Source organism: Geotrypetes seraphini, chromosome 6 (assembly GCF_902459505.1).
Source record: "Geotrypetes seraphini chromosome 6, aGeoSer1.1, whole genome shotgun sequence".
Classification (NCBI taxonomy): domain Eukaryota; kingdom Metazoa; phylum Chordata; class Amphibia; order Gymnophiona; family Dermophiidae; genus Geotrypetes; species Geotrypetes seraphini.
In genome coordinates this window covers 124161991-124186460 of record NC_047089.1, presented here as the reverse complement: position 1 = coordinate 124186460, position 24470 = coordinate 124161991, and the positions used below count along the sequence as shown (strand labels likewise).

The following is a 24470-nucleotide window of genomic DNA, read 5'->3' as shown; positions in this document are numbered from 1 at the left end:
GATAGTACAATAATCCAAAGTACTTAATACAAGATATTGAACTAGTAACCTGAAAGATGAAAAGTCAAAATATGACTTTAAAGAATGCAATTTCCAGAGATTATAGTAGCATCTCTTAACCAAAATAGCCATATGAGCTTCAAAAGTTAATGACTGGTCTAAAGTGACTCCTAAGATTTTTATTGTGGGGTCAATAATGAGGTTTATCCTATTTAGTATTAGAGAATGCTCCTTGATTTTATTAAGTTGACTTGCTACAAAAATTTGTTTTTTTTCTGAATTCAATTTAAGTTTGAAATTCTTGGTCCATTTTTCCATGAGATCAAATATAGATGTAATATAATTTTTTGTCTCAGAAGACAACGAGATAATAGGTATAACAATGGAAATATCATCTGGATAGATGTATGATTGTAAATTCAACTTGGATAATTCTGTACCCAAACATGCCATACAGAGATTTTAAAAAGAAGGGGACAATGGAGATCCCTGAGGGACTCCACAGGTATTACTCCAAGTTGAAGAATAGACTTCATTATTCGCGATTCTAATCAATTCACATATTCACTTCAGGTGAATCGATTTGTTTTTGAAAAAAATCGAACTTACCGATTCGTCAGTCCCCTTGCTAGAGACCCATTCAGGCTTTCCCTCTGCCACCGGAGTTCTTGCTTCTGATGTAACTTCCGGTTTTGCATGCAGATCGGCGGCAGCAAGGCTCTATCCTTCCCGGCCGGAAGTATTTCTCCTCTACTCCCTGGCAAGGCAAAAGCAGCGGTAGCGAATGCAATTCACTACCCAGCCAAAACCTGAATCATATCTGGGGGAGGGGGGGGTGTAACAATGCCAACACTAATTCATGAAGAGATGAACATTTTAATGAAGAGATGAAAATTTAAAGTATATTTTTGAAAAATTATATAAAATGATTGAACAAAATGAGGACTTATGAAAATGATTTGGTGAAATAGCTTACATCTATTGCTGTTCACTAACAGAAAATGACCTCTGATGGTCCTTTGAGAAACAACATATGAGATGGGTATGAGTTAATGACTATTTAAAACAACACTTTTTTGACATTTTAATTGCTGTAACTTTCCTAATTATATTATCTAATTGGAAATCTGCAAATCTTAACATCACTTTTTAGAGATTGAATCTTCTTTTGATTCATAAATATGAATATAAGGCTGCAATATATACAAATAAACAGTTTAATATAGACAGAATCTGGTCTCCTTTGAGGTCCTTCAATGACTACCATTGACATAAGAACATAAGAACATAAGCAGTGCCTCCGCCGGGTCAGACCACAGGTCCATCCTGCCCAGCAGTCCGCTCCCGCGGCGGCCCAAACAGGTCAAGACCTGTCTGAATCCCCAGAGGGGGTCCCCTTGCCACCCTGGTTTCCCATTTAAGTCCTAGCTTCCCATCGAAGTCCTAACCCTCCAGTCTTGCACATGCACAACCTGATTGGGTTTCTATACTTATTACCTGGTTAGCTTTCTATACCTGTGATACATCCCAGCACCTCTCTCAGTATCCCACGATCCCTTTATCCCTCAGGAATCCGTCCAATCCCTGTTTGAATCCTTGTATCGTACTCTACCTGATCACTTCCTCCGGTAGCGCATTCCAAGTGTCCACGACCCTTTGGGTGAAAAAAACTTCCTTGCATTTGTTTTGAACCTATCTCCCTTCAGTTTCTCCGAATGCCCCCTCGTACCTGTTGTCCTCTTCAGTCTGAAGAATCTGTCCCTATCCACCCTCTCCATGCCCCTCATGATCTTGAAGGTCTCTATCATATCTCCCCTCAGCCTCCTTTTTTCCAGAGAGAATTGCCCCAGCCTATCCAACCTCTCGGCGTATGGGCAGTGTTCCAGCCCTCTTACCAGTTTGGTTGCTCTCCTTTGGACTCTCTCAAGTACCGCCATGTCCTTCTTGAGGTACGGCGACCAATATTGAACGCAGTATTCCAGATGTGGACGCACCATCGCTCGATACAATGGCATGATGACTTCCCGCGTCCTGGTTGTTATGCCTCTCTTTATGATGCCCAGCATCCTGTTGGCTTTTTTCGAGGCTGCTGCGCACTGTGCAGCTGGCTTCATTGATGCATCCACCAGCACACCCAGGTCCCTCTCAAGACCGCTGTCTCCCAACAATGCCCCCCCCAATTTGTAGTTGAACAACGGATTCTTTTTCCCTATATGCATGACCTTACATTTTTCCACGTTAAAGCGCATTTGCCATTTGTTTGCCCAGTCTTCCAGCTTGTCCAGGTCCCTTTGCAGGTCCTCACACTCCTCCCTGGACCTAACTCTGCCGTACAGTTTGGTATCGTCTGCAAATTTTATAACCTCACACTTTGCCTCCTTTTCTAGGTCATTGATGAATATGTTGAAGAGTAACGGCCCCAGCACTGATCCCTGTGGCACACCGCTCGTGACTCCCCGCCAGTCAGAATATTGGCCCTTTACTCCGACCCTCTGCAGTCTACCCGACAACCAGTGTTTGATCCATCTGTGCACATCCCCTCCCACCCCGTGGTTCCACAGCTTCCTAAGCAGCCTTTCATGTGGCACCTTGTCGAAAGCCTTTTGAAAATCGAGGTAAATGATGTCTATGGGTTCCCCATTGTCCACCCGACTGCTTATTCCCTCAAAGAAGTACAGAAGGTTTGTTAGGCATGACCTTCCCTTACAGAATCCGTGCTGGCTTGTTCTCAGTAGGCCATTTCTCTCGATGTGCTCTCAAATGCCATCCTTGATCATAGCTTCCACCATTTTCCCTATTATTGAAGTCAGGCTCACCGGCCTGTAGTTCCCGGGGTCACCCCTCGATCCCTTTTTGAAGATGGGTGTGACATTTGCCAATTTCCAGTCCTCTGGTACCTCTCCAGTTTTCAAGGATAGGTTGCAAACATGTTGGATTGTGCCCGCTATTTCTTGTCTTAGTTCCTTCAGAACCCTTGGGTGGATCCCGTCCGGGCCCGGTGATTTGCCGCATTTTAACCTGTCTATCTGTTTGAGGACATCCTCCTTACTTACCTCTATGTGCTCCAATTTTTCAGCCTGTTCCCCACTCATGAGCTCCTCTGAGTCCGGTATAATAGATGTGTCTTCTCTCGTGAAAACCGATGAGAAGAACGTGTTCAACCTCTCAGCTACCTCTTTATCCTCCTTAATCGCTCCCTTCCTATCCCCATTGTCCAATGGCCCCACCTCCTCTCTCGCTGGTCGCTTCCCTTAACGTAACTGAAGAATGCCTTGAAGTTTTTCGCCTCCCTGGCCAGCCCCTCTTCGTATTTCCCTTTTGCTTTTCTAACCTCTCGGTGGCATTCCTTTTGGCATTTCCTGTGCGTCTGGTGATTTTCCTCCGTTGGATCCTTTTTCCATCTCCGGAAGGATACTTTTTTGTCATTTATTGCCCTCTTTACTTCTGTTGACATCCAAACCGGGTCCTTTGACCGCTTGTTCTTGCAGCCTTTCCTGAAACTGGGGACGAACATTCTTTGTGCTTCCTGCAGGGTGTCCCTGAATAGGGTCCAGGCGCTTCCTACAGTCTCCATCCTAAAGATGTTTCTGAGCTTCCTCCCCACCATTTTCCTCATAGCAACATAGTTCCCTTTACTGAAGTTGAGCGCAGTTGTTGCGGTCCTCCTTACTAATGTGAATCTGATCGTGTTGTGGTCACTGTTGCCTAGTGGTCCTCCCACTTCTACCTCTCTTGCAGGCCCCCCTAATCCGTTTAGGATGAGGTCAAGAGTAGCACCCCCTCGCGTCGGTTCCCTGACTAGTTGCTCCATGAAGCAGTCCCTCACAGCTTCTACAAATCCTGTTTCCCTAGTGCAGTTGGAGTGACCCGTACTCCAGTCTATCTCCGGGTAGTTCAAGTCCCCCATCACTGTTACACTTCCAGTCCCGCATTCCTGTCTCAGTTCAGATTCCAAGTCGTGTCCGACTCCTTCTGGCGTACCAGGTGGGCGATAGTACAGCCCCAGTTTTATGCCTACACCCTTGTTTCCCGGCAATTTGATCCATAGTGATTCCAGCCCCTCTGCCTTCGTTGCCATATCCATCCCGACCGAGTAGATAGAGTCCTTTACATATATTGCTATGCCTCCCCCCTTTTTGTGGGTCCTGTCCCTCCTGTAGAGCTTGTACCCCGGCAGTGCCACATCCCATTGATTCTCCTCTGTCCACCATGTTTCTGTAATTCCAATTATATCCAGGTCCTCCCCTTTGGCCATGACCTCTAGTTCACCCATCTTGGCCATGAGGCTTCTTGCATTTGCGTATAAGCACCGCAGGTCCCGTCGTTTTTCCTCCATCTCCGCATTTACCTGGGCCGCCTCCCCTTGAATTATGGGCAGTTCTCCTGTTTCCTGTTGACGTTCCAGTTTATTTATTTTTCCCTTTAGTCTAAAGGCTGAAATGTCTTTTCATTCTTCAGAGAGAAAGAGTCATGAAATTCTCAGAAAGAGTCTGAGTCGTTCTCTCCTGGTTGATCATAGTGTAAAAAATTATACACACATGCCCTTTAAGGGCTGTGAAAATAAAAGAAGCCCGTCTTTGCATGCTCAGTGCCTGTTCAAACTGCACATGCTCTCCTGAGGCTGTAGGGGGTGGTATCTGGTGATGGATATCACTTCATGTGACATCACTAATCTAAGATTGTGGTATGTAGTGTAAAGCAGAAAGTGGTGCCATCTAGAATTTGTGCTACCCAAAAGGTGCCACCATCTTGAAAAAGGGGCATGGTCTGAGCAGAGTTATATCACTTCCTGTGATATCACTATAATGAGTGGTGGTGGGGTTTGAGTAGAGAGTGGGGAAGGAGGCTAAGGTAGATCCTCGATTGATTAGCTGACAACCTAGAAGTGAGTGTGGCACCTGTCAAACAATTATACATATTATTTTGACAATCTAGTGTACCTTACTTCCCTCTGGAACTCTTTGGAAAGTGGCTAATATAACATCAATTTTTACAGGTACCACGTATGACTGTAACGATTGGCCACTGATTACCAATATTAGATCTACAATTTCATTTTTGAGTTTTCACTACCCTAGGATGTGTACACTCCAGTATAGTTAGATTGCTGCTGTTCAATTTGTTGATTTGTCTTGTTTAAGGTAAGGGATAAGGGTGATTCATTTAACATACCACCCTTCTGTGGTACAACGAAAGCGCTTTACATATTATACAAGGTTCTTTTTCTTTCCCTAATGGGCTCACAGTCTAAGCTACATCTTCTGGGTTCACTGAGATTTCATTTCTTCATCACCCATAAATAACATCTGGAATAGGTTGCTCCATTGCATCTTTCAGTTGCTAAAAAAATTGTAATTTGAGATTACACTGCAAAAGAAAAGAAAAAAAAATCATATTCATTTTTACTTTTCCATACTTTAGCAGTTTTTGAAAAGAATATATCCAGGCAGAATGTCTTGTTTTCTTTTTTATTTAATGACTGCTTTACTTCTAACAAATAAAAGGTTCAAAAACCTTGTACATAAGTGTCAATATTTAATCATTTGTCATTATCCTACCGTGTTTCCCCGAAAATAAGACAGTGTCATATTATTTTTGGGCCCAAAAAATACACTAGGGCTTATTTTTTTCAGGGATGTCTTATTTTTTTCATGTACAACAATCATCTCTCCCTTCCTCTCCTCTAACCAAATTCTTCCTTTTTACTTCTCCCCCCCCCCATGTGCAGCATCTTTCTATCCTTCCCTCCCTCCCATCCCCCTGTGCAGCAGAACCCCACCGACCCTCCCACCATGAGACTGATATACCTCCACTCCGAGGCCTTCTAAAGCAGAAGGGGTAAGGGTTGCTGAAGTGATGAGTCTGATTTTTTCAGCACTAATGTCAGGGATGGAGTCAGGGAGTGTTGAGGACATTCGGGGGGGGGGGGTCAGGGGTCGATCAGAACTAGGGCTTAATTTTGGGGTAGGGCTTATATTAGGAGCATCTGTAAAAATCATACTAAGGCTTATTTTCGGGAAAGGTCTTATTTAGACAGCTTGAATATAGTATCTTACCTAGACAATTAACTAAAATATTAAAAATCCGCTTTTAAATTGAAACTATATCTATAATTAATTTTATCTTTAAGTTACTTATTCTAGCTTTTACAAAGCTGCAGTAGAGGTTTCTGCTGCGGGCTGGTGCTCATAGAAGTCTTGCTCTGATGCTGATAGAATTCTTATGAGCATTGGAACATTTACCTCGCAGGCCCGTAGTAGAAACCTCTACCATGATTTGCCTTTAATTTATAAAACAATAACACCAAGTTGTTTTTAACTGCTTGCTCTCTAAAGGTCATGGACAATGTAATTGTGGAAGGTGTAACTGTAAAGAAGGATGGACTGGAAGGAAATGTGAACATCCAATATCCTGTCCATTGTCCCTTGAAGAAAGTAAAAATAAATGCCAGAGAAGCTCCAACATGCCATGCTCAGGTAGAGGTAAGTGAAGCTTTTTAGGGGATCTTTTACTAAAGTGTGGTAGTTTTTCAGTTACCACACTTTAGGTGCAAAAATTAACATGCAGTAGCTGCAGTGCCTATGTGGTAACTGTTGAGAGTATGCTTAGCATCTTCCCAAACAGCTACTGCACAGAAAAGATTAAGTACCCGTTACAGTACTCTTCATGTTTTGGATAGGTGCATCAGTGTGTGTTGTCCAACTAGTTTTGATCAGTTTCAATTGCAACTGAATCCAGAAGTACAAAAAAAAGGGGTCCCTCTGAGGACCAACTAGACAGAGCATTTCTGCGTGAGCAGAGGACCTACTTTTTTTTTTTTTTTTAATTCTTTATTCATTTTCAACATTTTCAATAAGTGCAATACAAATTAAATACATTTTATATTTAAGACATCACTTAATACTCTTTCAAGAAACAAATCAATCTATATCCCTCCCTCTGCTTGAAATGTATTCTATGAGGCAACATATTTTTAACTGTTATTATTAATTCATTTAATTATTTACTATTTACATATGGCATACTGTATACTGTGGTATATATATCACAGTTACTTACATATAATTGGTGTTATTTGAAGACAGCAGGTAGATATTTTCACATGTGGGTGATGTCACCCATGGAGCCTGGTATGGACAGTGGTTTTTTTTTTTTCCATAAATATTTTATTGAATTTTAAGAAAAGCATTACAACAAAATAAAGACAAATATTAATACAATAAGAAAGGAAAAAAATAGTCTTAGGGTATCACAATTCTATTAACATACTAATCAATATAGTATCAGTATTTAATCATTAAATTTAAGTAAACAATCCCATATTTTCTCAAACTGCCACTCTTTACTATACAGGCATACCATATTCCACCAGATATTATAATCCAATTTGTTAAAAACAGACATAAAGAATTTATGGGCTTTAAAATACAGATATTTCCTGATTTGTCACGGGAGACCCAGAAGCGTCGTCGTGAATTTCTTATGTTGAAACCAGGTGTTATATCTTTAGGTGCTACTTTTTACTTGCGACATCCTTGTAAATGTATAGTGCATCACTGCTCAGTTAAATATGTTTTCTTTGAACCTAGTCAGTTGACTTCCTTTTTAGCACTCTCCCGATTGGAGACAGAAAAACCATAAGCCCTAAGATTATAGATTAATCCATGCAATCAGCCTTATTGCCATTTCTATGTATAAGAATATACAATTTGTTTAATTCTATTTCTTTTATTCTCGCTAAGAAAATCTTGGATCTTATAACTTGAGGACTTGAGCATATTAGTTATAAATTATTCCAATGTTAGTTGAATTATCTTCTTGTTTTATATGGAATCACTAATTTGCTTTCTGTACAAGTTATTCTTGGTTGTTTTGTTTTGAAAATCAATAAATATATTAAACAATAATCCAATTTGGAGAAATTTTTCTAAGTAGATAATATTGTTTAATTGTTATTAGATTTTTCACTTGCACTTTAAGGCCTGGATTCTATAAACGGTGTCCCAATTGTAGGCGGCCAACTGCTGCTTAACCTACATTGGAGGTGCCTCCGGGAGCCTAGGGAGGCAAGCAAGCCTGCCTAAGCTCACCTAAAGCTTGGTATGGGCGTGGATTGGCCCAGAAGTAGCCTTAGGCGGACCTAGGTGGCCGTATGCACCTCCCTAGGCCAGCAGGAGACGCATACAATATAGGCCAGTAAAATGTTCTGCCCCATTGGAGGGGCCTAGGGGATCTGGCAAATCGGAATCTTAGGCCACTCCCAGTGCATTCCATGTTGCACCAAGAAGGAGCAGGCCTACCATTGCAGCGGAGGCGGGCCTGACGGCTTTGGCGCAGGCACGAGCCGTCCATTTGGCCAATGACAAAGGTTGGGGGGGGGGTCGGTCAAACTTTCGGGGAAGGGGGTGGGGATGGGTTGCCGCTAAACTTATCGCGATAGGGAGATCCCTTGCCACGATAAGCTCAGCGACAACCTGATTCTCTAACTGGCATCTGTAACATGGACGTCAGTTAGATAATCAGGTTCTTTTAGGCGAGCTTAGGTACGATTCTGTATAGGACACCCATATGCGATTCTCAAAAGCCACTTAGGCAGCTTTTGAGACAGGGCATCCTATACATAATCTGGGCCTGTGTATAACTCAAGCTTAAGACCAAACCCCCTTAATATGATTACTGAATAAGTTAATGGTTCTGATATTGAGAGTAAAGTTGAAATAGTTGACCAGACTTTACTAGTAGCTACATATGCTCCATCGTTCCAATTGCCTCCTTACAAGTTTAGCAGAATTTTCCTTTTGAGTCATCTATTTTTCACAATTTGGAGTCCACAAAGTCTTATGCATTAAAAGAAAAAAAGCAGATTGCATTAAACTTGCTAAATGAAGTGAGGTTGTGATTGATATCCATATTGATTTCCATTGAGTTTCATCCAACCTTTTGGCTAAGTCAAACTCCCAAGTATTCTGTGTCCCCTGTGGCTATTTGAAAAGAAGCAGCTTCTCAATGGTACAAGTGCTTGAAACTTAACACACTTATATGAAATTTGATAAAGAAGAACATAATGATGTACATCCTGTCATTTAAAAAATTTTTGAAGTCTCGAGTCTGCCTTCCTACCCAAAATCATCTCAGGGGACCTTCAGTTCAATAAAAAAGCTAAGAAGCCAACTAGGGAAGGTGGGAGGGTTGTGAGAATATCTGTCTACTGTCCTTGGATAATACCTGTTACAGGTAAGTAACTGTTCTTTATACTAGGATAGCCAGGCAACATATTCTCAAATGTGGGACTCCATAGCTAAATTAAGTTAGTTGAAAGGAAGCTGGCTGTCAAGTAGAGAATAAATTTTGTAAAAATATTTGGCCAAACTGACTATCCCATCTGGAATGGTTCTCCAGATAGTAGTAGGATATAAAAGTATGAATTGAGGACCAAGTAGCTGCTTTACAGCTCTACAATGTATATGAACTACTGATGTTGCCATTGCTCTAGCCCTTTGTGCTGTGACATGACCTTCCAGCGGTAGCCCAACCCATGCATAGCAGAAGGAGATACAGTCCATATTTCTCAACCGCCTATTCCTAGGCAGCTTTACTAATAGCAACATACATAATATAAAATAAAAACATACAAAAAACAAAAAAGCAGAAATGGTTCTCTTAGTGACAGGAGCTCCCAGTCTATTAGGATCAAATGACACAAACAGTTCAGTGGAATTTCTGTGAGGTTTTCATTTATGTAAGTAATAAGCCAAAACATGCTTACAGTCTAACGCAGGGTTTCTTAACGCGTGGTACGCGTACCCTATGGGGGACATGGGCTGCTCATTGGAGGTACGTGGGCTGACCACCGCCTGCCCCACCTACCTGCTACATTTAATTACAGCCCCACTGGTGCCGCAACTATAGGAAGCGAAGGGCCAGGCATGTGCACCGATTGCATGCCACCGACCCACATGCCTTCCCCCCCAACGTCAATTCTGATGTCAGAGAGAAGGTCCGGGCCAGCCAAGCAGCCTTCCCTTCCTGTAGTTGTGGCACCATAAGGGCTGTAATTAAATGTAGCGTGTGGGCGGCAAGTTGTGGGAGCGGCGGCAGACCGGGGGGAGGAGGAATCCACAGTGGGTTGGCTAGGGGACAGGTAGGCCTCAGCGTGGCTTTGGGAGAGGGTGGGAGGTAATTAAATGCAGCAAGTAGGTGGTGGGTCGGTTTGGGGGACAGGCAGGCTTCAGGGGAGGAATGGAGGAAGGGGGCACTAACTTGGGACATAGGAAGGAGGGAGGGAGGGAATAGAAAGGGACAGTTGTTGGGCCTGAGTAAAGAGAGAAAGAAAGTAAGTCCAGTCAGAAGGAAGAACAACCAGAGACTTAAGAAATCACCATTTTTTTCTGTGTACAGTGTGCTTTGTGTTTTTTTAATCTTGTGGTTATCATTATGTATTAATAAGATTGTATTGTATGTATATGAAAATGGATGGAAGAAATTGCATTACAATTAGTAGTATTATTATGGGGGTGGAGTCAGGGGCAGAGTTTGGGTGAGTTTAAGGCTGAGTTTGGCCGGGAGTACTTGGTTGGTATTTGCTAAGTTTAGGGGGTACTTGGCTTGAAAAGGTTGAGAAGCACTGGTCTAACGTATGAAGTGCTGTTTCCCCAGGGTGAGAATGTAGTCTTGGAAAGAAGATGGGGAGAACTATGGAGACAACCTTTGGAAGGAACATGGGATGAGTTTGAAGAACTACTGTCATGGTAGAACGCCATGGGGGGCATAATCAAAACTTTAAAATGTCCGAAAACCTGCCTCACTAGCATTTGGACATCCTAATAGCAGGGACGTCCAAGTACTGAACTTTCTGGATATTCAGCAGCACTTCTAAGCTGTTGTGCATCCAGAACTCAAAGGGGTGTGCCAGGAGGTGTGTTAAGTGTGGGAATTGGGTGGGCTTCCACTTGGACATCCTGAAGCAATAATCTAAACTTTTCCAGGATATCCTAGGCGGAACTTACATGCCGGGACTTAGACCAAAGTAAAACAGGTTTCTAAGTACCCCAACAGTGAACAAACTGACAAGATGACCACTGGGGGGGTCATGAACCCTCTTACCATCCAGAAATGGGGGGTGGGGGGGACAGCACATTGAGGGCTTGCCATCAGCTGATTGTGGCAGAGAAATCCCTATCAGCTGAGCTTGTTTTGGGGATTCCTGCCGGGTCAGCTGAATGGGGATTTGGGGGATTCCCCCTGCCAGGATCATCTGGAGCCCTACACCTCTCCCCTCAGCCCCACATCACCCAACATCAGGAAACACCGCCCCACACATCACCTGACACCCCCGTACCTTCCTGATTGGCTCAAATGATGCTTCCCTCCTGCCAATTTTGCAGTGGAAGGTACAGGATTGTCGGGTGATGTTAGGGGCGCTATTGCCTGATGGATGATAGGGGGAATGTTGCCTGATGTCGGGTGGTGTCAGATGATGTGGGAGGCACTGTTGCCTAATATCGGGTGGTGTCAGGTGATGTGGGGGGGCTGTTGACTGTCAGGTGATGGGTGTCGGGTGATGGAGGGCAGGAATGGTGGGGGGGGGGTTTGGGAGAGGGGTGTAGGGCTCCAGTTGATCCTGGTAGGGGGAATCCCTGTAGCTGAGCCAGCAGAAATCCCCCAAACAAGCTGAGCTGATGGGAATTTTGTTGCCATGATCAGACAACGTAGTTGGGTACATCTACAAAACTTGCTTTTGTGTGTTTTTCATGTGGACATTTTTATTTTTGAAAATGGCCAAACAAGTTAGACATCCTAAGGACAAAAACTTATACAACTTTCCAAGTGAGATATTTGAAAAATGAAGAAGATAATGATTCTAATGAGATGTCATCAAGGCTGAAAGTATGATATTAAGATACCAAGCAGCTGAAAGGGATTTAATTTGTTGTTTAGTATGCAGAAGACCATTTATGAATCTGGAGATCAAAGGGTGCACCAATAGTGGTTGTTTATCAAGAGTTATGTGAAAAGCACTAATAGCACAGATGAACTCTGAACGAATTTGTCTTAAGGCCAGAATTGGACAGATGGAGGAGGTAGTCCAGAACTTAATGAAGGTAGAGGAGCATGTGTTTGGTTGCAGTGATTGTTGATTACACCAGAGTTTGAAATGAATCTACTTGAAGCAGTAACAACATTGGGTGGAGGGCCATGTATGTCAATGCACACAGTTTAGGTAACAAAATTCTAGAATTGGAGGCTGAAATAAGAAATGCCGACCTAGATATGGTGGCAATATCTGAAACTTGGTTCACGGACTCACATGGGTGGGATATGGCTATACCGGGCTACAATCTACTTCGTCAGGGCAGAGAGGGCAGGTTAGAAGGGGGGGGGGGGGTAGCTCTATACATTAAAGAGGACATCAAAACCACCAGGATCACAGATGTCAAGTACACCGGGGAGTCCCTCTGGGTAAACCTGGCAAGAGGCAGAGAAAAATGCCTGCATCTAGGTGTGGAATACAGACCCCCCAAGACAACTGGAAGACATGGACGCAGAATTAATTGAAGACATAGAGAATATCACTCTACGAGGAGAAGCTGTACTGCTAGGGGACTTCAATATGCCTGATGCAGACTGGAACTCATTTTCAGCGTCAACCAGCGGTAGCAGGAGGCTCTTAACCTCCATAAAGGGAGCACATCTCAAACAAATGGTAACGGAGCCCTCTAGGGCCGAGGCGATCCTCGACCTGGTACTCACCAACGGGGAAAGCGTCTCAGAGGTCTCAGTAGGAGATACGCTAGCCTCCAGCGACCACAACATAGTATGGTTCAACCTTAGGAAAGGCTTCCCTAGATCAAACACGAAAACAAAGGTACTCAATTTCCGGGGCACAGACTTTGCACACATGGGAGATTTCGTCCATCGGACGCTGCAGGACCAAGCGGAGACTGATGATGTAGAAGCTAAGTGGTTAACACTGAAATCAACCATACATGAAGCAACTAGCCGCTTCATAAAATCAGTAAATAAACGACAAAGAAACAATAAACCCCAATGGTTCACTGCGGAGATCTCGCACCTCATTAAGGAGAAGAAAAAAGCGTTTCTCTCCTACAAGCGCACGGAGAAAAGAGAGGCAAAGGTAGAATATAGGACAGCGGTCAAAATGGCAGTTAGGGAGGCAAAACTTCGAGTGGAAGAAATTCTGGCAAAAAACATTAAAAAGGGGGACAAATCCTTCTTCAGGTATATTAATGATAGAAAAAGGAACACAGGCGGGATAGTACACCTTAGAAGACCGGACGGAAGTTACGTGGAAGCAGATTCCGATAAAGCTGAACTACTGAATGAATACTTCTGCTCAGTCTTCACCTGTGAGGCACCGGGACACGGTCCGCAGTTGAAGGCAACACAAAACACAGAAGACCCGTTTCAGAATTTTGAGTTCACACCAGGTGAAGTTTACAGTGAACTGGCAAGACTCAAGGTGAACAAAGCCATGGGACCAGACAATTTGCACCCAAGAGTGCTCAGAGAATTGAGCGATGTCCTGGCAAAACTGTTGGCTGAGCTATTCAATCTCTCCCTAAGTAAGAGGAAAGTTCCCCTGGACTAGAAATTAGCTAATGTCGTTCCTCTGCATAAAAAGGGTTGCAGGGCAGAGGCTGTGAATTATAGACCGGTGAGTCTCACATCAATAGTGTGCAAACTCATGGAAACACTAATTAAAAGCAAATTGGACACGATCTTGAATGAAGGGAATCTTCGGGATCCCAGTCAGCATGGATTCACCAAGGGTAGGTCCTGCCAATCCAATCTCATCAGCTTCTTTGATTGGGTAACAAGAAAGTTGGACTTGGGAGAGTCTTTGGACGTCGTGTACCTGGACTTCAGTAAAGCTTTTGACAGTGTCCCACACCGCAGGCTGCTAAGCAAGATGGAATCGATGGGGTTAGGAGAGACACTAACTGCATGGGTCAATGATTGGCTGAGTGACAGTGTCCCACACCGCAGGCTGCTAAGCAAGATGGAATCGATGGGGTTAGGAGAGACACTAACTGCATGGGTCAATGATTGGCTGAGTGGCAGACTTCAGAGGGTGGTGGTTAATGGTACCCTCTCAAAAACATCGGAGGTGACCAGTGGAGTGCCGCAGGGCTCGGTCCTGGGTCCACTCCTTTTCAACATATTCATAGGGGATCTGACTCAAGGGCTTAAAGGTAAAATAACACTATTCGCCGATGACGCCAAACTATGTAATATAGTAAGTGAATGCAGTTTACAGAATTATATGGCGCAGGACCTGCTTACATTGGAAAGTTGGTCCTCAACCTGGCAGTTAGGCTTCAATGCTAAGAAATGTAAGGTCATGCACCTCGGAAGCGGAAATCCATGCAGGACGTACTTCTTGAACGGAGAAACTTTAACTAGAACTTCAGCAGAATGAGATTTAGGAGTAATCATCAGTGCAGATATGAAAACTGCCAATCAAGTGGAGAAGGCTTCATCTAAGGCAAGGCAGATATTGGGTTGTATCAATAGAAGTTTCATCAGCCAAAAGCCTGAAGTCATAATGCCGTTGTACAGGGCCATGGTGAGACCTCATCTGGAGTACTGTGTGCAATTCTGGAGGCCACATTACAGTAAAGATGTGTGCAGAATTGAATCGGTTCAGCGGACGGCCACCAGGATGATCTCGGGGCTCAAGAGTCTCTCGTATGAAGAGAGACTGAACAAATTGCAGCTCTACACTCTCGAGGAACATAGGGAGAGGGGAGACATGATCAAAACATTTAAGTACCTCACGGGACGTGTCGAAGTAGAAGATGATATTTTCTTTCTCAAGGGACCCTCGGCCACAAGAGGGCACCCGCTCAAACTCAGGGGCGGAAAATTTCATGGCAACACCAGAAAGTATTTCTTCACAGAGAGAGTGGTTGATCATTGGAACAAGCTTCCAGTGCAGGTGATCAAGGCAGACAGCGTGCCAGACTTTAAGAATAAATGGGATACCCATGTGGGATCCCTACGAGGGTCAAGATAAGAAAATTGGGTCATTAGGGCATAGACAGGGGGTGGGTAAGCAGAGTGGGCAGACTTGATGGGCTGTAGCCCTTTTCTGCCGTCATCTTCTATGTTTCTATGTTTTCTGGAAGCTTAAAGAATGGCTGACAAAGGAACAGGAAATATAAAAGCATCTACTTGTTGGGAGAGAGATACCATGCTGTGAGAGCTAGTGAATGTAGATTGGGATGGAGAAAAGATCCTTTATTCTGTGCCAGCAAAGTTGGAAAGGTTTGGCGTGATGGGTTCTTGGATATCGAGTTGAAGAAAACTACAGCTGCCGGGGCTTCCGAGGTGCTATGAGTATTATAGTGGCCTGTTCTTGGCAAAGTTTGAACATAGTTTTTTTCCAAGGAAAGTTATCAGAGGAAACATAAAAACTTGCATGTTTAGTCGAGGAGAAATTCATCTGACTCCAAGTGATCGGAAGTATATATCCTGGAACAGAAGTGTGGAAGTTTAGGGAGCTCCATAGATTTCTTTGCTTTTCCTCAGAATCTCAATCAGCAAATATCTGACGCAGGACAGTTGAGTTGAGTGACCTTTCATGAAGTTGTAGGATTCTGCTCAACTTGTCTGCTAAAACATTCTCTTTTCTTGCCAGATAGACTGCAAGACATGTTTCAGAGGGGACGTATGTCTATGCTTCTTAGCTTTCTTATTGGATAGCCCTGATACCAGGGGTGATGGCGATGCTGACTCCAAGCAAGGAGTCGGTGCCATCTTCGATGGAACTATAGGTTCTTGTATATCAATATCTGAAGTGGCATATATCCTCAATGCTCTCTATATGATGACCCAAAATGTTTTTCAACTTGGAGTTGTCATGCCTTCAGTGACCTTTTCTAAAGTTGAGAGCAGTGTTTGCATGAGTTCACTTGGTGATCAGGGCCAAGGCACTGAAGACATTAATTATGTGGATCAGTGACTGAAATGGTCCTGTTGTACTGAGATTCAATATCACATACAAATTGTGAAAGCAAAACTGTGTTCCACCAAAATATAAACCTGATGGGCCGCCGCGGGAGCGGACCGCTGGGCGCGATGGACCTCTGGTCTGACCCAGTGGAGGCAACTTCTTATGTTCTTATGTACTGCAAAATGGACTCAGTGAAGTGAATGACATCCTGTTTATGTGATAAGGAAAATTACCTCAAATACCCCTGTGTCAAAAAACAAAGTTTTCCTACAAAGACACTCCAAGGGGGCAAAGGTACTATCATAGGTCAAAGAAACTCATTTCAAAAACAAAAGTGTGCAAAAAGGTAACTTTTTTTTTTCCCTAAGGCCTTAGGCGCCCAAAGTAGAAAGCAGAGAAATGTCCATTCTCAAAAAAAAATGTGGGGTTTTTTTTCTAGAATGGCTTACCTGTATATTCAGGAGTTTAATCGCCCAGACCACCACTACGTCCACCTTTAAGCCCTATTCTAAAAAAAAAAAAAATAAAATCAGCCAAGTCCCAAACGCCCAAAACAAGACCATTTAAGGCATGGGAGGGACCAGTCCTTTACCTAAAGGCACAATTGTCTAACCGGCAGGAGGGATGCCCAAGCATGTACGAATGGGGGAGGTGGGGGATGTCAGCAGGAGGGGGTGTCAGCAGGAGGGACTGGGGATCCCTCCTGCCGCCGATCATTGAGGAGGGGGGGTTTGTGGGGTATCAGCAGGAAAGATTGGGCATCCCTACTGCCACTGATCATTGGGGGTTGTGGGGTGTCAGCAGGAGGGATTGGGCATCCCTTCTGCTGGGGAGGGTACGGGGGATCGCGGCAGGAGGGATTGGGCATCTCTCTTGCCAGCGATCATTCAGGGGGTCATGGCAGCTTCAGTCAGGAGGGACTGAGTATCCCTCCTACCACAATCATTACGGGGGTGGGAGAATTGCTTGCCTGGACCGCTGAGCTGATCATGACAGTCAAAACATATAAATTCCATCCAGGCAACCTGTCAAACTTTTCGATTATGACTGCCGGATGACTAAGTACAGGTCGTTCCACCTCCCGGCTTACCCACTCCTCTAAAAACACCCCTTTTCGCTCTGGGTGCACAGAGGCAGGGAAATTGTTTAAGAGATTGTTGAAAAGACATCTGTTTTGTTGTATGAAATACACAGTATGAGATGTTAGTCATTGAAAATCTAAGTTGTATTAGGTTGCTTGAGATTGATTTTTTTGAATAGGAGAAGTGATTGGTGCTGCTATTTTTGTCAGTCTCGTATTTTATTTAGATTTTATGCTGCATATGATGTATATTTCTTTTTTTTTTTTTTTTTGTAAGATGTCTGAACTGTTTATGAAGAACTATTAATAGTGTGTGGTGTTGCACTTCGCCTTGTAAAAGACAGATTATAAATAAACCATAAAAGGCCTAAGCTGGTTTTAGATATGTGTAAAACCCTCTTCGATTATCAGTACTTGGATGACCTGTCTTTTTGATCATCCAAGTGCTGTTTTAGGCGGGTTTTTAGACGTTTTTTAATTTTTTATTATGAGCCCCTTATTGTTTAAATAATCCACTGGTGCACAAATTCTTCTTTTTGTATAATTTATAAAGACTTTGTGTGTTCAGGTGTAAACATATTTATAACAACCATGCTGTAAAATAAGTGAATTAGGGCTACTTCACTTGGTAATCGTAACATGAGTCAGTCATAAAAAAAATAAAAAACTGGCGATAACAGACAAGGCAAAAATTGAACTTAGATGCACTTATCATAACTTCCCAATGGTGGCCTGACCATTTCATGCATGGCTTCCTCAGGGATATAACTGTAGTGTCTCTTGCTGTTTGGAATTGCTGGCAACATCTCCTCACGGGCACAAACCAATGACTGTTGGGCCTTGCTAAAGTGTGTTGCTTTCAAAAAAGAAAAATGTATCAATTCAGATTCAATCAAAGACTAGAGCAGTTACTCAACCTGTGGTACGTGTACCCCAGGGGGTACGCGGGCTGCCTGTTGGGGGTACATGGGCTTGATGCTACCTGGCATTTCTTCCTGCCCCCTCCCACCAAGTGTGTGGCGCAGTGGTTAAAGCTACAGCCTCAGCACCCTGGGATTGTGGGTTCAAATCCCATGCTGCTATTTGTGACCCTGGGCAAGTCAGTCAGTCTTCCATAGCCCCAGGTATGTTAGATAGATTGTGAGCCCACTGGGACAGATAGGGAAAAATGCTTGAGTACCTGATTGTAAAAACCGCTTAGATAACCTTGATAGGCGGTATATAAAATCCTAATTAAAAAAAAATTCCTCCCTGCCCCACCCCCAATGCTGATTCTGCCATCTGACACACTCCATTCCCACCTCATTTTACCCCCTCCGCTGCAGCAACAACAGGGACAGAATGGGCCAGGCGCATGCAGTGATTGCACATGGCCAGCCCATAAGCCTTCCCCCTGACTTCAATTCTGACATCAGAGAGAAGTTCTGGGCCAACCAATCACTGACTGGCTGGCCCAGAACCTTCTCTCCGATGTCAGAATTGATGTCTGGGGGAAGGCTTCTGGGCTGGCCATGTGCAGTCGCTGCACTTTCCTGACCCGTCCCTGTTGCTGCGGCGGCGGCGGAGGGGGAATGAGAATTGAGCATATTAGGTGGCAGGGTTGGCTTTGGGGGTGATGCAGGGAGGAATCAGCGGCAGCAGTAGCTTTAGCGGGGGGGAGAGCAAGAAAAAGTTTGGGGGCAGGGTCGGGTGGCAAATGGCAGGGTAGGCTTTGGGGGTGGGGCAGGGAGGCATGGAGAAATTGGCGGTGGTGGCTTTAGCGGGGAGCAGGCAGGGAGAGGGGAAGAAAAAGGAGGAATGGAGTATGTCAGGTGGCATGGTCGGCTTCGGGGGTGGGGTGAGGAGGCAGGGAGAAATCGGCGGCGGTGGCTTCAGTGAGGGGGGGGGCAGGCAGGTAGAGGAAGAAAAAGTTTAACTCGTGGAGGGACAGAGACAAATGTTAGTTGGTAAATGAAATGAGGTCTGGAGGAGAGGAAACATGCAGGAGGCAGAAAAAAGAGAGAAGTATTGGATGCCATCCGATAAGTATTGGATGGAACCCAAGCACAGTACCGGGTAGAGCTTTGGATTCTTGCCCAGAAATAGCTAAGAAGAAAAAATTAAAACAATTTAAATTGAATCAGGTTGGGCAGACTGGATGGACCATTCGGGTCTTTATTTGCCGTCATCTACTATGTTAATATGTTACTATGGATGCACAGTCAGAAGAAGTGCGATCAGACTCATTTTTAATGATAATAAATTTTTAATTTAGTGATCAAAATGTGTCAGTTTTGAGAATTTATATCTGCTGTCTATATTTTGCTCTATATTTGACCTCTTTGAAAAACCCCCAAATATAAATGATAATTAACACTTTCTCTGCGTACAGTATGCTTTGTTGGGGGGGGGTATTTTGTGGTTACCATTATGTATTAATAAGATTATATTGTGTGTATATGAAAAATTGATGGACGAAATTGCATTACAATTAGTACTATTATTATGGGGGTGGAGTCAAGGGCAGAGTTTAGGCGGGTCTAGGGCGAAGCTTGGGTGGGGGTACTCGGTTGGTATTTGTTAGGCTTAGGGGGTACTTGGCTTGAAAAACTTGAGAAAGCAGAAGTTTAATTTAGCAAACATGAAAATGCCTACATACCGGCAAATTTTCTCTGCTGACATGCATACACGGTGTGTGGAGCCAACTTTTACCTCTATCAAAGTCAGCAACGGCACTGCAATGCTGCATCTGATTGCAAAGCATTTAAAAATGCTATAATCAAGGGATTAATGAATGAGTGAAATTAACCCAAACAACAACTCAAAATACCTTAGACATATATCATTCTGGATGCACAGCAACATGCAAAAAATGGAAAATAGAGAAAAATATAAACATACAGAGCTAGTCAAATTTATAAATCTTTGAGCGTATATTTGCATGAATGATCTCATTTATTGAACCAAAAGATCTTTATTGTTCATAGCATTGAATGTACAAAATGCAGACGAGTATGTCAAGGCATGCCACTGCTATCGGGAGCTTACCCCATAAAGAAGACTGCCATCTGCCACAAGGGGAGGAAGTCAGGCCAGCATGGGAGACAGGCTCCGCCTCCCAATGTCCCTTGTGGCGCTAGAATTTAAACTTTAAAAAGTTTTCCACCTTCAGGGGAGCTCCACCGCTATTGGAAGCTGCCCCAGCGAGAAGACTGTCATCTGCCGCAAGGAGATGAAGTTGGGCCAGCGTAGAAGACGAGCTCCACCTTCCAATGCTCCTTGCAGCGCAAAGTGCCACTATGTAGGGCAGCACATCACCTAAGGCAAAAGCGTGCTCCTTTGAGCAGCGACTGAACGCAGCTACACATCTCAAAAAGAAGAAACCCTAGACAAATACGCCTACAAAGTCTTAATAGAGTCTACTCCACTCCACACATCACACCTCCTAACCTCCTAACAACCAACAGACCTCCTAAACACTGAACTCCCACACCACCAGCTGGGTTTCCAGATAACTTAGATGGCAGGAGCCAACTCTACGCAGATCTCAAGATGAAATCCCCATATGCTCTAGCCCAGTGGTCTCAAACTCAAACCCTTTCCAGGGCCATATTTTGAATTTGTAAGTACTTGGAGGGCCTCAGAAAAAAATAGTTAATGTCTTATTAAAGTAATGACAATTTTGCATGAGGTATAACTCTTTACAGTTTATAAATTTTTCCTTTTGGCCAAGTCTTAATAATAATATTGTAATTTACAGCTAAAGAGACAAATGATCAAGAAACTGTTTTATTTTACTTTTGTGATTATGATAAACATACCGAGGGCCTCAAAATAGTACCTGGCGGGCCACATGTGGCCCCCGGGCCGCGAGTTTGAGACCACCGCTCTAGTCCAACCGGTGCTATATATCACAAGCATAGAAGCAATTCACAACACATTTCCCACCTATAGCACCAATACCTCATGGCACACTACACAACAAAGACCTAAGTTCTTGAACTCAATTAATACACATAATGACCGCTACGGATATCACCAAAACATCATACCCATACTTTGGAACAAACACAATACTGACAGCAAACAAAGAAAAAACCTCCTTTCAAAACAAACTGCAGCCCAAAGCCTACAAAACACCAACATATAAAATCGAGCAATGGCAAAACCGTTACCCCAGTCTCATGCATGTACGTCAATGCAAGATCAGTAGTAAACAAACTATTCTTAAATCAGCTAATCACAACTAACAGCATAGCTCTGTCATTCATCACAGAAACATAGCTAAAAGAATTAAATAGTCCAGAGCTTCTGCACTTCTACCTGCAAGGCTACAACATACCCCAGATCCCCAGAAAACCCAAGCGAGGAAGAGGACTGGCAACTCGGAACCTGCAAAGTAGAAAGAGAAAGGGGAGCAGCAACTGAACTGGGATTATGAGCACTAAATCCAACAGAAGCGGCAAGACTCTGTGAACCCAGGCAGCTGAGGACCAGGGCCCCACCCCGCTACTGGAAAATGCCCCCCCAAGTAGACCCAGCCACCACAACTGGAAAAGGAAAAGGCAGTCAAAAGTTCTGACCCCAACCTGGAAACCAGGGAAGCCAAACTGACCAAGGGGAAGGAAAAGGAAGCGACTGACCTAGCCCCTGGGACAATGTAAGAGAACCCGCAAAACCACTGGGATCAGCACCCATAGCCTGCAATGGAAAAGCCAGGGGCTGACTGTCACTGGAAGATGGTCAACCGGTCCCCAATTTACTGCTCTCCCTGTTAACAGGAAGAACCCCTGAAATAGCCCCCTGCGAAAGAGGCAAGCCCAAAGATACAGGAATATGCCCAAAGACGCAAGAATATGCCCAGAGACACAGGAATATGCCTCCCCTGGCTCCATGCCAAGTGGCAAACGTGAAGACCCTGGACTCAGGGATGCCCTGGTCAGGCTGGCCCCTGCCTCCGGCTCCTGAGAAGGACCCCTTTCCTCACCACTGGGAACTTGGGAGACCACAGAAGCACTACATACCTCTCCTGCAACAGAAGCAGCACTACCCACCCCGGACCTGTCCAGGCACGGCCCCAGATATCTGTCCTGACCTCCCTGAGAAGGCCCTCCCTTCTGACCTCAATGTGTAACCTCAAAGGGCGCAGCTGCCAGAGCCAGTGCGGCCGCCATCTTGAAAGACCTCATGCTCCACAGCCGAGACCCAGCATCAGGATCTAGAGTACTCACCAGATCCGCTGCTGGGTCCTTGTCAAATGAATCCCCCGCTAGGAAAGAAAACGTTGTCTGGTCTTCGTCAGAGCACCAAGCTGCCTCGTCCACCATCCCGTCAAGCGGAAAACTCTGAGGTCCTCTGCGAGCCACACGACCGCAAAAAGCCATTGACGAGGACCAGAAGAGACCAGATCTTTGATGGCTGCTACTTTTATAGTGACTCGCCCTTGCCCACTGCAACCAATCCCACATTCTAGTTGTGGCAGGACACGCTACTTTTAGTTTCCTGCTCCCCTCACTTCCCTTCTCCCTCCTCTCGCCGTCGGGAACCAATCCCGAAAGACTGACACGTGGGCCTTCCAGCCCCGTGTTACATGGGCCCGTTGAGACTAGCAAACTTTTACAATGTGTCACAAGAGGTGCTTCCATTCTAAGTCTCTTAATGCTGGAATGGTGCTAATTCAATCTTAACTTGAAAGGTCTAATTGTTTTCCCAACATAAACTTGGTGACATGGGCACATGATTATATACACTGTTACAGTTACAAAAATGTTTCAATCTGTAACTTTTGTTGTCAGCTGTAAAGTTACTGCGCAATTTTTGCATGAGCCACATTTGTAATGACCCACAATACTTGGATGATTGTTTGTGTTTAGGTTGTTGTAAACCTGAAGGACTTAAAATTTCTTTGAGATTTCTTCCCCGTAAGTTGTTCTCAACTTGATGTCTTTGAACATCTCATGTGATTGTATTATGATGCTTTTTTATGATCTTATCTATAATGGGTCTGGCTTGTGTATATTGAGTGATAAAATTCTGAGTTTATGATTCTTCTAGAGAATTTAATTTTGGTGTTAACAGATGTTCTCTATGGTTATATTTTGCTCTGGTTTATGCACATTTAAAGTACTTGTTTGTATATCCTCTGCTGGATAGATGAATAATTTTTTAGATCAGTGTTTTTCAACCTTTTTACACCCTTGGACCAGCAGAAATAAAAGAATTATTTTGTGGACCGGCAAACTACTAAGACTGAAATTTAAAAAAAACACATTTCCGCCCCGTCTTCGTGAGCTCAGTCCCCGCAAACCATCTGATCCCATCTGCACAAGCTTCAGTTATGATTTTATATTGAACGTATTTTATTAAAGTATAAAAAGAAACAATATTCTGTACAATTGTCATTTTATAAATACAAATATACAGAGCAAGGACCAACTAAACCCCTGTCTCCCCTCCCCTTCACATATATCCCCTCTGAACAAGCCAAATTATTACAGAATGCTACACAGAAATATCATGCTAACAGAATACTGCAGTCACACATGACAGGAATAGTGTTAGGGGAGTGCCTGGGCTTTGCAGTCCCCAGTTATGTCTCTAGCAGGATATAGATTTCAAATCTGATATATTTTAATGACAAAATAGAAATAAATTGATTTTTTTCTACCTTTTGTTGTCTCTGGTTTCTGCTTTTATCTTCTTTTCAGTCTTTTCCTTCCAGCGTCTGTCCTGTCTCTTCAATCCAGCATCTGCCTGTTCCATCCACTGTCTGTCCCTTCCAGAAACTGTCTCTCTCCCCCTGCCTCTCTCCTCTAGAACCCCCCCCCCCTTTGGTCTGGCATCCATCATCTTCCCTCTGTTCCCTCATGGTCTGGCATCTTTCTCCTTTCATCTCTTTTCCCCTCCCCCCTGTGGTTTTTAGCATCTCTCTCTTCTCATTTCCTCCGATCAGATCCGATATCTCTGTCTCCTTCCCTGTTCTCTGGCATCTCTCTCTCCTTCCCTTTCTTTTCTTCTCTGGTCTTCCTTCTTTATTTTCTGCCTCCGTCTAAATTAAATTCTTTCTTACTATGCAGTCCTCAGCTTCCCTCTTTTCACTGTGTCTACCCACAGCATGCCACCCCTTTCCTTCACCCCTCCACTATCTCACTAACTCTATCTTCTTCCCTCATCCAGCATATGTCCTTTTTCTTTAGCCCTCCTTGCATCCAGTATGTGTTGTCTTTCTCCACTTCCATTCAGCATTTGCTCTCCCTTCTCCCCACTTCCATCATCTGCCCCTTCTCCTCACTTCCATAATCTGCCCCTTCTCCTCACTTCCATAATCTGCCCCTTCCTCCCACTTCCATCATCTGCCCCCTTCTCTCAATCTCTCCATCCACCACAGGCCCATCTCTCTCCCTTCCTCTCACCTTTCTTTCTGATTTTGGCAAA

At 44.0% G+C, this 24470-nt stretch overlaps 1 protein-coding gene across 6 annotated transcripts in view; it reads left to right on the top strand.

Moving 5' to 3' along the window:
* ITGBL1 (integrin subunit beta like 1) overlaps window positions 1-24470 on the top strand; it is a 541162-nt gene that overhangs the window by 268500 nt on the left and 248192 nt on the right. For all 6 annotated transcript variants that reach the window (XR_004539893.1, XR_004539894.1, XR_004539892.1 and 3 more), the window contains exon 7: window positions 6336-6482. Coding sequence is in view for 3 of the 6 variants with exons in the window: in XM_033948882.1 (XP_033804773.1) it covers window positions 6336-6482 (147 nt within the window). In the remaining 3 variants the exon portion in view is untranslated. The remainder of the gene's footprint in view (window positions 1-6335; window positions 6483-24470) is intronic.